This window comes from Petaurus breviceps, unplaced genomic scaffold (assembly GCF_028583685.1).
Source record: "Petaurus breviceps papuanus isolate PSGF00001 unplaced genomic scaffold, PetGlider_PUasm1.0 224, whole genome shotgun sequence".
NCBI lineage: Eukaryota > Metazoa > Chordata > Mammalia > Diprotodontia > Petauridae > Petaurus > Petaurus breviceps.
Genome location: NW_027185887.1, coordinates 7,709,879 through 7,725,216, shown reverse-complemented (window position 1 = coordinate 7,725,216; position 15,338 = coordinate 7,709,879). Strand labels below are relative to the sequence as shown.

The 15,338-nt window shown below is 35.6% G+C and overlaps 1 protein-coding gene across 9 annotated transcripts in view; it reads right to left on the bottom strand.

Moving 5' to 3' along the window:
* Positions 1–2,293: 2,293 nt before the first annotated feature.
* Positions 2,294–15,338, bottom strand: part of ATP9B (ATPase phospholipid transporting 9B (putative)) — a 509,413-nt gene continuing 496,368 nt past the window's right edge. For 7 of the 9 annotated variants that reach the window (XM_069095002.1, XM_069095000.1, XM_069095001.1 and 4 more), the window contains 4 exons: positions 13,709–13,766; positions 12,705–12,908; positions 5,220–5,252; positions 2,294–4,016 (listed from right to left, as the gene is read on the bottom strand). In XM_069095002.1, the coding sequence (XP_068951103.1) occupies positions 3,880–4,016; positions 5,220–5,252; positions 12,705–12,908; positions 13,709–13,766 (432 nt within the window). In that variant the 3' untranslated portion in view covers positions 2,294–3,879. The remainder of the gene's footprint in view (positions 4,017–5,219; positions 5,253–12,704; positions 12,909–13,708; positions 13,767–15,338) is intronic. The other 2 variants (XM_069094998.1, XM_069094999.1) reach the window with 1 other exon arrangement.

Genomic DNA, 15,338 nt, shown 5'->3' with positions numbered 1-15,338 from the left:
TTATGGTGTCCTTGGGCAGAGTCAAAAGTCCAGGACTGTATAGATCCCAGTAAGATATTCAGGCATTTAGGAGATATTCAGGCTGGGCAAAGCAAATTTTTCTTGCTTTTTTTTTAGAACTGGGGGAGTAGGATTGAGGAGAGAATTAGTTGCCTCAGAAAAGTCTTGATATCTTGGAGATTGTCTCCACTTGTTTTTATACAGATGCAGTCAAGGCCTGAGTTTGATATTCACATGCTGGTATTCAAATATCAGGGTTTTCCTTTGAAAAGCCCTTCTGACAGACTTAATGAGATAGATATGAAATTCAATATAGTAGCAATTCTTCACTGGGTAATGTCAGAAGAGTGGAAGAACACTTCCCTCTGGAGAAAAGGAAAATTCAGTCCTGGGAAATGTTTCTACCAGGGTAAGACAATTTTTACATAACAGTTTGGGCAAAGGCCTACAGTGGTAACCTTCATGGCAGTTTCTAGGGATTTTATGATATTGCTGCTCTCTGTACCTTGAACGAGTGTAAAAAGTTTAGGCTATCCCACAACTTATCAGAAAAACAGCTAGCTGTTCTCTTTGCTAGTTGTATGCTAACTTCTACTTTTTGGTATGTTTTTCTAGCTGCCCTGATGAGTCTGTGCCTTGTACAGTAGAAATGTAAAATGGAATTGGATACCTTCATTGGAAATATTCTTGCCAACCAAGAAAGAAATACCCACTGGAAATTTCAGGTTGTTATAATCTCTGATTTGGATCAAGCGTATTTTGATTTCTTCTAGCCTATTCCATTATAATAGTATACACACACACACACACACTTACACATATATATATATACACTATACTATATATATATATACATATACACACACTATATATACGATACTATATTATATATAGGCATATATGCTATACTATAGTATAATAGATGAAAAATAATAAAAAACATTAGCAATAATAACAGCGAGCATATGTATAGTACTTCAAGGTTTGGCAAAGTGCTTTACAAATCTTCTCTTATTTGATCCTCACATCAACTGTGGGAGGTACTATTATCTTACAGATAAGGAAACTGAACGAAATAGAGGTAAACTTGCCCCAGGTCATACAAACTAGTAAATGTCTGAAATAGGATTTGTACTCAGATCTTTATGATCTATGTTCTATCCACTGAAATATCTAGCAGTCTTAATAAGCTTCTCCTTATATCTCTTATAGAGTCCTTGAAGAATATGTCAGCAAAATACTATGTAAAGTTCTATTAATCTAGAAAGGCCCTGAGTGCAGGATTGAGAAGAAGGAGGAAATAAGCATTTATATAGTACGGTACCTACTATGGTGCCAGGCACTATGCTAAGTGCTTTTTACAAACATTATCTCATGTGATTTGAGGAAACTGAAAGAAGTTAAATGACTTGACCAGGGGCATGCAGCTAGGAAGTGTCTGAGGCTGTATCTGAACCCTGGTCATCCTGATTCCAGGCCTACTGCTCTATCCACTGCACCACCAGCTAACTGCCCATAACTGAACAAAATGCATATCTGTCATAAGTCCAGAAAGGCTCATAATCAGAGAGTAGATCACTAGGCACTGAATTTTTTGGTCACCACAAGACATGACAACTAAGGTGTGGTCTACATTGGTGAAGAGAATACTTATGTTAATGAAATCACAGACTTTTTTAATTTTAGAAGAATTTTTATTTTAGTAAGACCTCCATTTTCCCTGTATCTCTCACTCACATCTTGGAATTAAAAAAAATCTTCCACATCTTAAAATCATAAGAGGTCACTTATTCCAATTGTTTCATGTTACTCTGTTCTTTGGGAATGACCAGGGATCCACTTCAGCATTTTCAACTTTTCCACAGGATAGCCATCTATCCTGTTTGAGCTCTATGCTATATGCATGGTAACTCCCAAGGATGTAATTTTCATTTTCCAGATTGACCATTGTGTGTGCCTTATGATTTCTGATGGACAGTCAGCTAATTCAAACTGTATCTTAATCTTGCCTTTACCACTATATTTTAAAAGATAAAAGACAAAAGTAAAGGAAATGTGAAGTGAAAATCAACCCAAACTATTAAGCAATACATTTCAACTACAAAACAGAAATGAGCTTGAGAAATTTCTAAAAAACGAACACATATCTATACATACAATATAAAAACACAACAGTGACATCTTGTGGGGATATACAAGAAATAACTTTGCATAAGGTGTCACATGCTTATCTGGCAATTTAGACTAAAAGAAAATATACTACTGGAGCTCAATACATAATCCATTTATAACATTATTTCATAGAAATTAAGCTTTATTGTTTTTATTATGATGAATGATGTTCTTCTCTGAAGAGGCATATACAATAGAATATGTTGGGGAAAAAAACCCCTCTAAATGAGAGTGCAATCAATTCAGTTAGGTCCATGGCAATCTGTTGATGGAAATGACTGTAAGAATAACCATTTTAGGAATTTCACTTACTCAAAATAGCAATTCATAACATTTCAGGACAACATATGTCAGACACTAGACAAGAAATTAAATTGGAGAATGTTAAAAAAAAAACAACAACAAACTAAACCAGAAAACACCACCACCAACTCAAAACCATCAATTGTTTAAAAAAGAAAAATCCAAAATCCAACACAATGCAATATAATGGTGCTATAAAGGTAAAACACATGTTTTTAAGTAAAGAAGTCTGACCTTTCTTTCTTTCATCTAACAAATGACCTGGATGAATATTTAATACACAGCGGTGAAGACTGAGCAACTATTATGTGCCATAATACAGTACAATGATTTGGAATAATATCCTTCTGATTTGTTCATTACAAACATCTTATTAAACAGAGGTTGATCTGGCTCATAAAGAACATAAATTACAGTTTGGAAGATGCAGGATAATTCTACCATAACATTAATTGAGCGTGGCTAATTTTTAACCTGAGTAATCTAAGTAAACAGATTACAAGGTAAGAAACATAATGGCTAACACAAAATCTACAGGATAACACATGTAGAAATGTTTTTTTGAAGCTATATCTGAGTGCCGTTTTCCAAGTACAAAATATATAGAAATGCTTAAAACATTTGCTGAATAACAAAGCCATTGACTAGCTAGCTGCACAAGTGGGTAGTGGTGATGAAATTGCACACAAAACTATTAAAGTGTGTACTACCCCGGCTTTAATGTGCACTTAGAGAATTGGCCACTGGTGTCAGAAGCTTGTAAGTATCTTCAGGACAGAGGAATGGTGAATATAGAAAGGAGGGTAACAGCTCCCAAAGCAGTACTATGCTAGGCAGACATCTATAGGTAATTTAAATAGTTCATATTTATCAACATTTGACAAGAGTAGCATATAGCAGCAAATACAGACAATGGCATTTGTAGCTTTTAGACTTTATTAGACTTTAACATAGTAATGGGTTTTTCTATATAACAGTATCAAGGAAAGAACTTGAATGTGAGAGAATTATTACATAATATCAAATAAGCTTTCATTCTGAGTTATAGAACAGTGCAGTAGCAAAAAATTTTTGCAGTAGCAGTAAAATAATTAAGCAGCAGTTTTAATAGAAGGTAAATTAGAATCAATGAAGTGGTTGGAATGACTGAAAAAAAAAAGACAAAAATGGATGTTCTCTCCCCTTCTGGAGTCATCAGTTAAAGCCTATCTTGTTTTCAGTTACTTACACAGCAGACGGTCTCCTTCCCTATTTGTGTTCTCTGTTTTTTTCATTTTTCCTTCAGTAGTACATCACAAAGCCTGATGTCACTTAAATGCCATGGGAGGCACCAAAGCAAATCCCAGGTGAAGTAGCAATGGTGGGGTAGGGAATGGGGGGTATGAGACTGGTGGAGAATTCCTTCTATGAGGTAAGCTTGGAGTAACTTGGTGGGGAAAGTTTACGCTTCAAGTACTTGAGAATATACAGTGGAAGACAGCTTACAACAGTGATTGCTGACACTTTCCACAGGAAGGTCACAGTTGTGATAAAGGCAACATCTATAAGAGAAAGAAAAAGAAAAAGGTCTAGTGAAAGAAACAAGGTTTCAGCTTCCTTGGCACCACACCAAAGAACACTTTACAAATTGTTTGAACATTTCCCCTCAAGTCCTTCACAACATCATGGGTAAATAAATATAGAAATCCAATTCTAAACTTCATGCTTTTCCTTTGCTTTCTTTGAGACACCATTTCTATTAACTGTTCTTTGAATTAATTCAATTAAAACATTTCATAAGGAGAAAATATTGAGTATAATTACTGTCACCAAAACTTATCATGCATTCACCAATACACAGCACTAGGCAGAACAGAAACATTAGTTTTCCTAAATGATTGTGAGATATACTGCTAACTTGTTACTTGTCGTAGTTTTTCTTTTTTTGGGGGTGGGAGGGAAAAGGAGGGGTTGCCCCATTAAATGTGTAACACTACAAGAAAATGGCACTGTTTATGACCAGGTCAATCTAATTTTACATGAAGGGGACATGGAAAATGTGATGATGTATACAATTTAAAATTCTACATGTTGATGTCAGTAAATAGCACAAAGCTTACTATGTGGGGATTCTGTCAATCTTTTACCTGCGAAAAATGTTGGGGACATAATTTGATGTTATAAGAGTTCTCCTGCACTTAATAGTGAACACTTAAAAAGTGGTATACTGAAAAGATCCTCAAGATGCTTTTTCAGTAGCTTCTAAGTTTTTTGAGGGTAAAAACAATTTTATTTTTGCCTTTGTATCCTCATGCCTAGTAAAGTGCCTGGCATGGGGTAGGCTGCTAATACATCTTTGGTGAATTGAATTTTCATTGATTGCTTGTTAAAATATAAAAGAAAAACCTGAGGCAGAATAAAAAGTCAAATTATGGGCATAAAGAAGGAACATGAAAAGATTATTTTGACATGAGCAAATTTTTAAAGTGAGATATTTTTGGAAAAGATTTTTCTCATAAGGCTGAAGATTTGGTTTCTTGATAAGAACACTTTACAAAATCACTGATCAGCTCATACACATGTCCACAGTGGCACCAGCACATTACAAACCAGGGGCAAGGGAGATTAAGTGACTTTTTACACAGTAAATTAGTGAGAGAACTGAAAAGTTAAACAAAGATCTGGATTTTTCTTAGTAATTACCTCTCAGAATTTTGCCTTTATTAATATTATTTTTCTAATAAGAAAATTGCAACTTCACCTACCTAAGAAAGCTCCAAAAGACACTCTGCCTATACCTGTTCCAAAACAAGACAGAAAATAAGGAAAGTAAAGGATAGAGTCATAGACAAATTAGGAAATTAAACAAAAGAAGTGATTAGCTAGTGCATAAAGAGAAATACTTTAAAAAGCTATAATATTTACTGTACATAAAACATTAGTACTGGTAGTATTAAGCAGAAAGACTTTTATCTACATTTCTTTACTTTATTACCTGTAGTGTTGCATTCATTTAAAAAACACAAATGAAATGCAACAAGTAGTAATTTACTATTCCTTAAGAGCCCTGATACCCAGCTAAACACATGCAAAAATACAAGTCTCTGAGAAAGATATGTTAAAAGGAGAGGGTTCACCTTCTTAGAAATCCTATAGCTTTTAAAGATCTAGTCATGCCTTACCATGATTAAGGTAATAAAAAATGGATATTCTTTCTACAGGGCCAGCTTTGAGGTAGATTTTAGAGAAAGAAAGAAGACAAGCTGTGGCTATTTCCATTAAGTAGCTCAGGTTAGGGTTTTAGTTCAGAATCTGTAATTTCACTGTAGTAGGGAAATTCTAGTGGGGAAAACCCCCTCCACCAATACAGAGCAGCCATTTCCCCCAAAATTTTACTCCACTACGAGGTGAGGTGGCCTTACTAGGCTTACAGGGCCAATGTCTGTAAGATGCAGGATCAGAACCCAGTTCTCCCTGTGTCAGACCAGCTTTCTAGCCATCATGCATGCTGCTTCTCAGTTTGGTCTTAATCATACTTTGTAATTTGTGTGTCTGCTCAGGATGGCTGTGGGATAGGCTTACTTTTTTACATTTATCTTTCCTGTTTTACTATTTCTCTTTCTTTTGTGTTCTGTGTATATATAGAATACCATGTTAAGGAAATGTGTATGTTAAAATGAAATGCCATTAAAATAACCTAACATTTCTCTCAAGCCTGGCTGAATAAATTCATGCTCATAAGGACATATATAAAAAGCATTTATTCAAGGAATTCAAATGACTGAGATGTGAAAATTGGAAAATAGCTACTATTCATTTATGTTTCTGTTATATAAACCAAAAGTCTTATTAAAACTATTTCTGCTATTTTTTTACTATGATTCCCAGTTTCTAAGCGAACTATCCTTCTAATCACAATGATCTTAAATGTGGATTTCTGTTTATTTTGCTATTACTTAAAGTATTAGACTTTATCAAAGTTGGGACAATGCTGAGAAAATTTCTTTCCCAAATTTGGAATCAGAGGGAAGTTCATTTTGCAATTTATAATTAGGATATAAAAATGGAAACAAAACCACACTGAAGATTATTTTATTCTGGATTAATTCTGGATTAATTGAACTTTACTAGTGGTCAAATATAAACAAAAATAACATTATATGAATAAATCAGCAAGAATTTTACTTAAACTAGGAATTTTACATTCAATTAGTGAATGCTTTTTGTCTTTGTTTTTCTCCTTACATGGATTGCTCCCATCATTTCCTCTTACCTCACTTTCTCTTTCTTTCCATAATCACAATTACATGGTCTCTTTGCAGAATACCTTCTTTTACATATCTTCTTGGATATGTTCATACTCTGGTTGACTCATTTCCCAAACACTAACACATAAGCTTTCTCATATCAACTTGTCTCGTACATTTACATATATGTACCTATTCTCTCACAAAGCTGTGCATTGTGACACACATGCACACGCATACACACGTATATAATCTCAATCATGTAGCTCATTCCCTCTGGCCTGGATCTGCCCTGATTGCTGTTTTTATCTATTAGCCTAACCTGGAAAGGGGTTTGAATGAGAGAGTGATTTTTTGATTTGATAAAAAGAAGTACCAGGTTAGGGAATAAAAGAGATTCAATGGGTTTTTTGGAATGCTACATCTGCTGAGTTAGCTGTGGGTGAAGAGAAAGTATTTGATTAGGGATGGGTAGAGATATTCCAATGTGGGTATGAAGGTTGTTATTACAAAATAGAAAGCTGTCAAACCCACTTCCTAGAGTGGACTCTTCTCAGAGGCAGAGTAGCTATGGCTAAAGGCAGAAGATGGTATGGGGCAAACTTCCACTTCTCTCCCTTCCACTATTCTTAAAGTACCTTAGTCTTCTAAAAAAAAAAAAAAAGACCCATGGGCTGACTTTTTGACTGCAAAAATGTTGGCTTAAGAAAAAGAAGGAATTTCCCCCAAATAAAAACAAAAGTGACTTCAATAAAAAAGAAAAAGGATAGCTATATAAAGAAATTTGCTAAATGGAATCTGTCAACTAACTCAGAATTTAAAAAGACATTTATAGAAAAGAGGAAAAAGGCAGTTGAATGAAGACATTACAGTAAAATTAAAGCAAGCTGAGGCTTGTAATGAATACAAATGATAACAAAGCCACCCTGCATCACCACCCTGACTCCCACTCTACTACAGTTAAAAGCTGTGCTGAGGGGAAGAGGAGAATCAAAGAAAGGCTGGATGGAGTGGATAGGATGACAGTAATGAACAATGGAGAGAAGGTGGAAATACTCATATACTATTTACTTTTCTACCAAGGATGATGCTCCTCAGAATGAAAAAGATGGAGGCAGCTAGGTGGTACAGTAAACAGAGCACTGGCCCTGGAGTCAGGAGGACTTGAGTTAAAATCCGGCCTCAGACACTTACTAATGTGACCATGGGCAAGTCACTTAACCCCAATTGTCCTGCCTTCCCCTCCAAAAATGCAAAAAAACCCAAAACAAAACAAAAAAACAGAATGAAAAAGATGGAAGCAAAATGGCTAAAAGAATACTGAAATAAAGATAATGAGGTAATGGGTATGAAAACAAATAATCACCCCCAGGTAAATTCATATTATCAGGCCTAGATAATAGGGATCTCAATATACTGAAAGAACTTATGATTATCACTGATAAAACACCATAGCTTATCTTTGAAAAACTGAGGTGAATAGAAGAAGTGCCTACTACTGCTCTGTGAGGACATATACCTTATTCAGGATAGATATCAGGTGGGTGGGGGCAGATAACATTGATTCTTTTTTTTTTTTTAATTAAGCAATCGGGGTTAAGTAACTTGCTCAAGGTTACACGGCCAGTTATTTCTGGGTGTGGTGCTGAGTATCTGAGCCCAGATTTGATCCAGGTCATCCCGACACTGGAGCCGGTGCTCTTACTCGCTGTGCTACCTGGCCGCTCCGATAACATTGACTCTTAGGAAGATATGCTATGTAAGGAAATTCAGGAACCAGAGATAAATTTAGGCTTGAAGTAAAGGAAAACTTCCTAACATTTAGAGCTATCCAACAGCAAGATGGAAGTAATGGGTTCTTTCTCACTGAAGATCCTCAAGAAAAGGCAATTTGATCACCTATGGCATATACTGAAGAGAGAATTCTTGTTTAGGTATGGATTAAGCTGGATAGACTTTGAGGTCTCTTTGAATTCTGAGGTCCCCAAATTCTGTGATTCTGCAATTGAAAATGGACAAATGTTCCATTTTTTCAAATGAGGGATAAAGGATTCTTTAAACTAAAGGTCAATGAACTTGACTTGAATTGCTGGCACACTTCTTGAATGTATTAATAATAAGATGCTGTGTAAACATGTGAAAAAAGGAAGCAGTGATTGGGACAAGCTGAAATAGGTTATTTAAGGACAAGTCTTATGTGACTTAAGGAACATGAAGCATACATGTCTATGGCAAAGTGCTGGATCACTGGTAGGGGGATGAGGCCACATGGTCAGACATGACTAATGTATTCATTTGCTTTGCTTAATTGTACATTTTTTATTTGATGGAGGTTTCTCCTGGGAAAGGGCAGGAAGTTATTTGGAAGGGATGGTTATGTAGAAAAAAGGAACATCAATAAAACATTTAATTAAGAAGTCTTGCCAGACTAAATATATTTCATTTTTAGAGAGCTTGATTAGACTGATACATCAGGAGACTGCAATGGATATATTATATCTATATTTCAACAATGAATTTGATACTTCCTTATGAATTTCTCTGATACCTTGATGGATTTGTGATCTCATGGATATAGACACTACTTGCTATGGTACAAACTGCTACCTAGCCTTCATAGCCTATGCAACTTTTGTTCATGCTCTTCCATAAACCTTTTGGGGGGAGGGTGTCCCCTTTCATTCTGGGGACTTTCTTCTAGATAGCCAGACACAGGATGGTGGTAGTGGAGCATATGGCCTAATTCCCCTTCTCATTCTGATGAGAATTTCACTTTCTACTTCTGAATATTTTTCTGAATCCAAAGGTAAGATATCAGACAGAGGGTCATTGAACAAAGTTATCTCAGTTTTCTAAACCTATAACTCAGTGGAAATATCCTTTGGGTCAGCTCCATACTCATACGTACCATAAGCTTTTTTGGTGCCCTTGGAATGCTCTAAAACTTTAGTTCCTTAGCAACAGTGATATTCTATGAATTTCAGCCATAGCATCATTGAAGAATATTGATGTTAAAAATATGGGTGGGCCCTTCTTTCAGGGAGAAACTTGGGGTCATTAAAGGCACTGAATAATTTCCTAAATGCAAACCAGATGGCCTGCCTTCTCCTATTTAATTCTGGGGTTTATTTTCACTCTCAATTAGGAATATCTGTCCAAGACATATGTACTGCTAGACCAGCTTTATGGCATGTGTATCCAGCTGCATATCATAGCCTGGGCAATAGATATTCTTCATTCATTGTATGTGTGTGTGTGGTTTTTTCCCTGTGTGAATATTTAGGCCAAATTCTTTTCAGTGATTAAGTATCTCATTTTGGGAGCTCTGCAATGTATTGGGACCTGACACAACTGGCACATTGTCATCCACAAACAAGAATATTTGGAGGACTTCATCACCATGTACAGTGAATTCCTCTTCAATGTGGACTGAAAGACACAGAATCTTGGAGCTGAAAGAGAACCCACAGGCTATTTCATCCAACCTATACCAGAGCAAAAATACCTTCAATGTATCTGACACATGGTTATTTAACTTTTTGCTTAAAGACTTCTAAGGAGAGAGAACCTGCTCTTCAGTGAGGTAGTCATTCTGCTTCTGAATGGCTCTAACTGTTAGAAAGTTTTTCCTTATTTCAAATTTAATATGCACACCTGTAACTTCTATTCATTGCTTCTAGCTCTTCCCTTTCCAGCTAAGCAGAAAAAAAAAATCTATTTTTCCATTATATGACAATCTGTAAATACTTGAAAGAAGTTATAAGGCACACCTGAGTTTTCTCTCCTCTGGGCTAAACATCCTTCTACCAATTCTGATACAGCATAAATTTCTCAATTTCTTCTACCAATACTGATACAGCATAAATTTCTCAACAATCTTCCTAAAATTTGGCATCCTCGGGCAGCTAGGTGGTGCAGTGAATAGAGCACCCTCCCTGGAGTCAGGAGGACCTGAGTTCAAATCTGACCTCAGACACTTAACACTTACTAGCCCTGTGACTTTGGGCAAGTCATTTAACCCCAATTGCCCTGCCTTCCCCCTTCAAAACAACAACAAAATATTAATTATAATTTGGCATCCAGAATTAAACACAACCTGGTAGATACAGTTTCACTGAGTACTGTGGTATTTTCACAATACCAACCCTAAATATTATACTTCTCTTATTGCAGTCTAATTTCTACTAGGTTTCTTTGCTACCTCATCACTCTGCTGACTCATATTGAGCTTGCAGTCCATGAAAACCCCTAGATAATTTTTTGAAAAAACTGCTGCCTAGTTCTACTGCTTTCACCTTCTACTTGTGAAGATTTTCTGAAACCAAAGGGAAAACATTTATGAGACAGAGAGTCACTGAACAAAGTTGACTCAGTTTTTATGACTCTTCAAAGAATCTTACATGACTTTAACATATGCATGGGAAACATGTTTTTTGAAGAGTCTTGCGGTTGCATTTTGCTGTACTCAACCAAATGCTTTTTTATAGTCAATAAACAGCTATAGCAGAGTATCACTTGCAAAAGATTGACCCTTTTCTCATACTTTCTTCAAGGATTTTCCTGATGCAGGTATAGACTGCTCGCAAAAATTCTGTACAGATAAGTAGAAATATGTATGACTTGGTCTTTCCTAATATTTCTTAGTCACCAATTTTTGGGGTAATAAGGCTTGAAATTTTTCCCTAAAGCTTTTGATATAATCCCTGAAATTGAACAGAGATAAATGTTAAAGAGACTACAAAACAAGGGAAGAGATAATTTTGTAGTATACTCCTTTGGTCAGAGCACATCTGGAATATTTGGAGTCACATTTTTGGAATAATAATGACAAATGAGAGCATGTCCACAGGAAGGAGACCTAATGAAGAGACTTGAAATCATTTTATGTAAGGACTGACTGAAGTAGGCATGAATAATATGGAGAAGACTTAGGGTAACAAAACAGTTGACTTTTAATAATGGGAAAGCAGTCATATGGACGAGAGATTAGACTTATTTTGTTTGGCCCCATTGTGTAAGATCAATGACCAGGAAATTTCAGGGAAGCAAATTTTGACTTCCTAACAATCAGAATCAGAATCATTTCAAAATGGAAAGGGAAGCTTTGGAAGGTTTTAAATTCCCCATTTCTAGGAGTCTAAGAGTAGTCTTGATGACCACTTGTTAAGACTATAGAGGAGGTTGTTTTGTCAGGTATGGGTTTATACTAGATGGCTTTTGTGGTCACCTCCTGCTGTCAGATTATTTTCTACCTGTTTTTCCTGCAGACAATCAGTGATATGTGGATAGATCTAGAGTCAGAAGGGCTGGGTAAATACTGGGACATGTGAAGTGAAAGTACAGAATGGGCCTAGTAATTAAGATGAAAAAAATTAACTATGTCCTCTGGAGTATGTGAAGGTTGAAATAGTATACCTCAGAAGTGTGGGTGGATTGGGTAGTTTTCATCTAACAATTTTTGGTGTTAATAAGATCCCCAGAGCAACTTTATAGTTTAAGTACTAATGGTGTCTGAGACATAAACCCTATAGGTTTCTGCCATCTAAGTCAAATACCTAAGTAAAAAGTTGATTATAAAAAAATAAAATCTCTTCTGAAACTGAAGGAGAAACAAGTCAACAGAACAAAATGGCTTCTTATGTATCTGGGCTATAGATTTGGTTAGCATTCTTCCTTAGATCAGTTACTTTGTTTTAAATGTGAATATGACATAAACTAATTTTGGGGAGTTGGAAACACTGTTGAAAAGCAATATAATTTAGACATTTTATTTACAGTCAATTTATAAAAATCTTCTTAATTTCACAAACACACTATGGCAATGAATAGTATCTCCCCTAAAATAAGCTGTATGATAAATGTCCATGTTCTGAAACTTTTTGATTGATTTCATGTGCTGATATGTAATTTAATACTTCATGTTAAAAGGTAATGATAAATAAAACTTAACCCTCCCCGCCCCAAACCCAAAGAAAAAACATACTAATTTTATAGGCAACTCACCAAAATATTCATTTAGAAAAGCAAGAGAGGCCACATAGCAGCCAAGGCTGAGGAATTCAGCCACCACCATTAACCAATGCCATGTTCTTATGGTGAGGGCAACCATCAACAGCTCAGTCAGGATTAGGGCAGTGAAGGAAATGGCAACAACATGGACAAATTCAGATTCAAAAAGCACGAGGGCTCCACACATTAGAATGCCACCTGAAAAATAGGTTAGAAATGGCTAGCAATTACCACTTTGTCAATTCTTGGAAAGCTATCTTAGCTACAATGAAAATGACTATAGAGACTACAGAAGAATAGTGAAAACCTTTGATCAGATAACCTTCTCACTGTTTTAAAATAAAACTTGAAAAATAGAGGAAATAAGTGCAAGAACTTTTAAAAGCAAAGGTAAATATGATATAGTTATAATATGCTTTACTCTGGAATCTGAAATGGGTAAGCCGCACAAGTAACCAAGTCAAGAAGTATGAAAAATGAAAACTTTTAAGAATGAAAGTGAAATGAAAACTTTTAGTATCTAGGGGTAAAAAAAAACAAACCTGTAAATCTTCAGCAATAACTTTAAACATTTAAATGTAATGTATCTGATTGTCATTTTCAACAATATCTCATTTATTTCTAGCACAAAGGCAGTAATTACTTTTAAGTGATTATATAATTTAGATTTCTTAACCAATTTAGCTATAACCCTATGAAAGAAACCTACTGTGCATGGTAGACAATGTGATAAGCACTTGTAAAAATTTTCCTGGATTAGTATTTAATTAAGAACAGGTTGGTTTTTAGACGTCATGCATCAATAAAAATACCAATCCACACTACATTATGAAGAGGCTTGGCATACTGCTAGAATATCAATTTATGAGATAAACAGAAAGCAATATGTAACAGTTGATGAAATTTTAAGCTTTGGGAATTTAACCTGGAGTTGAAAACAAGATTGTTAATGGAAGACAAAAAAAAAAATCTTTAGTAAAATTAGGGACCTCACCTACCTTGGTAAATACTGATTAAAACCCAGATGAGGAAGGTCTTAAATGATAAGGATCGCCCCTGGAAAAAGATAGTAGAACAGGCTTGGTTAGCTAAGCATAGTTGAATCACGTATTTTCAAAATAGACATAAGGGGCACATCTATCTAAAATGTGTAGGCAGAAGCAAAAAATGAACATACAGAAACTTTTTAACTAGTTTAGTCAACAAGTAAAAAGGAAAGCCTGCTCCAGTGACCAAAAACTTGATATATTTGCATTCTTATGTTACAATTTCAAAGATGCTTGATGGTCTCCCTGGATGAATCAGCTGTGGTTCTGAATGTTTTGATTTTAAACTTCTTTGTTCCCCCATATGATTAAACAGCAAGTGAATCTTTCCCTCAGGTGATTATTTTTTTTATAATGTGAGTCTTGCTTTGGAAATACAGATTTTCACATATTAGACTTTTTAAAAGTGGGGCATAAGTGTACTAGTATTTTTATAATAAAGACTAGACAGGCTTCCATCTCTTCAATGGAGCTAGTCACACACACATACAACACGTATATACATATATTGCTATATAATATATATTGTATATCTACAATATGCTAACATAACACAGATAACATTCCTATCATGCCCTCTAACTGTGCTTACTGAGTTCCCCAAGACTCTGTCCTCACGCCCTTACTTTCCATCTCTACACCCTCTCGGTAACCCCACCAGCTCTTATGGTTTTAATTGTCATCTCTACACAGACGATTCACAGTTTTAGTCTATATATCCTGTCAGTCTCTATCCTGAGCATGAGTCACATATCATCAATTCCATGTTGATCATTTCAAACCAAATATCCTCGATAGATCTCAAACTCAGTATGTGCAAAATTAAACTGTCTTTTTTTTTTTTGGTCAAAATTACCCCTCTTCTAACCTTCACCATTTCTGTTGAATGTACCATCATTTTTCCAGTCTCCCAGGTTTGTAACCTTGGCATTATTCCTGATTCTTTACTCTCCTTCATCCCACATATCCAATCTTGCCAATCTTGTTTTTACCTATATGACAGTTCTCACATCTGACTTCTCTCTGACCACAAATCTATCGCCTTTAAGTTCAAGCCCTCTTCACTTCTTTGTTAAGATCACTGCAGTGGTTTCCTAATTGGTCTTTCTGCCTCAAGTCTTTCCCCACTGTAGTCCATCCTACACACTGTTGAAGTGATTTTACTTGAGCACAGATCTGACCATTTCACTCCCCAACTCACTAAACTCTTCAATACCTCTAGGATAAAGAATAAAATTCTCTTTTAGCTTTCAGAGATCTTTACAATGTTGTCCTAACCTCTCTTCAGTCTCATTGGACATTGCTCCCCCCCTCGCCACCACAGTGTAGTCCAACATATGACAATCTCTGAGTCTTCCTATCAGCCATCCCCCATGCCTACAATGCACTCTCTTCTCACCTCTGCCTTTCCTCATTAAAGACATAGCTCAAGCATTATCATCCACATGAAGCTTTTCCTGATCCCCCAACTTCTAGTGACTTCCCTCCCAAACTACCTGGTATTTAAACTTGTATATACTTTTACTTATATTTTTATATTTATCTTGTATAAATACACAGATGTCCTTACTTGTTGGCTCTT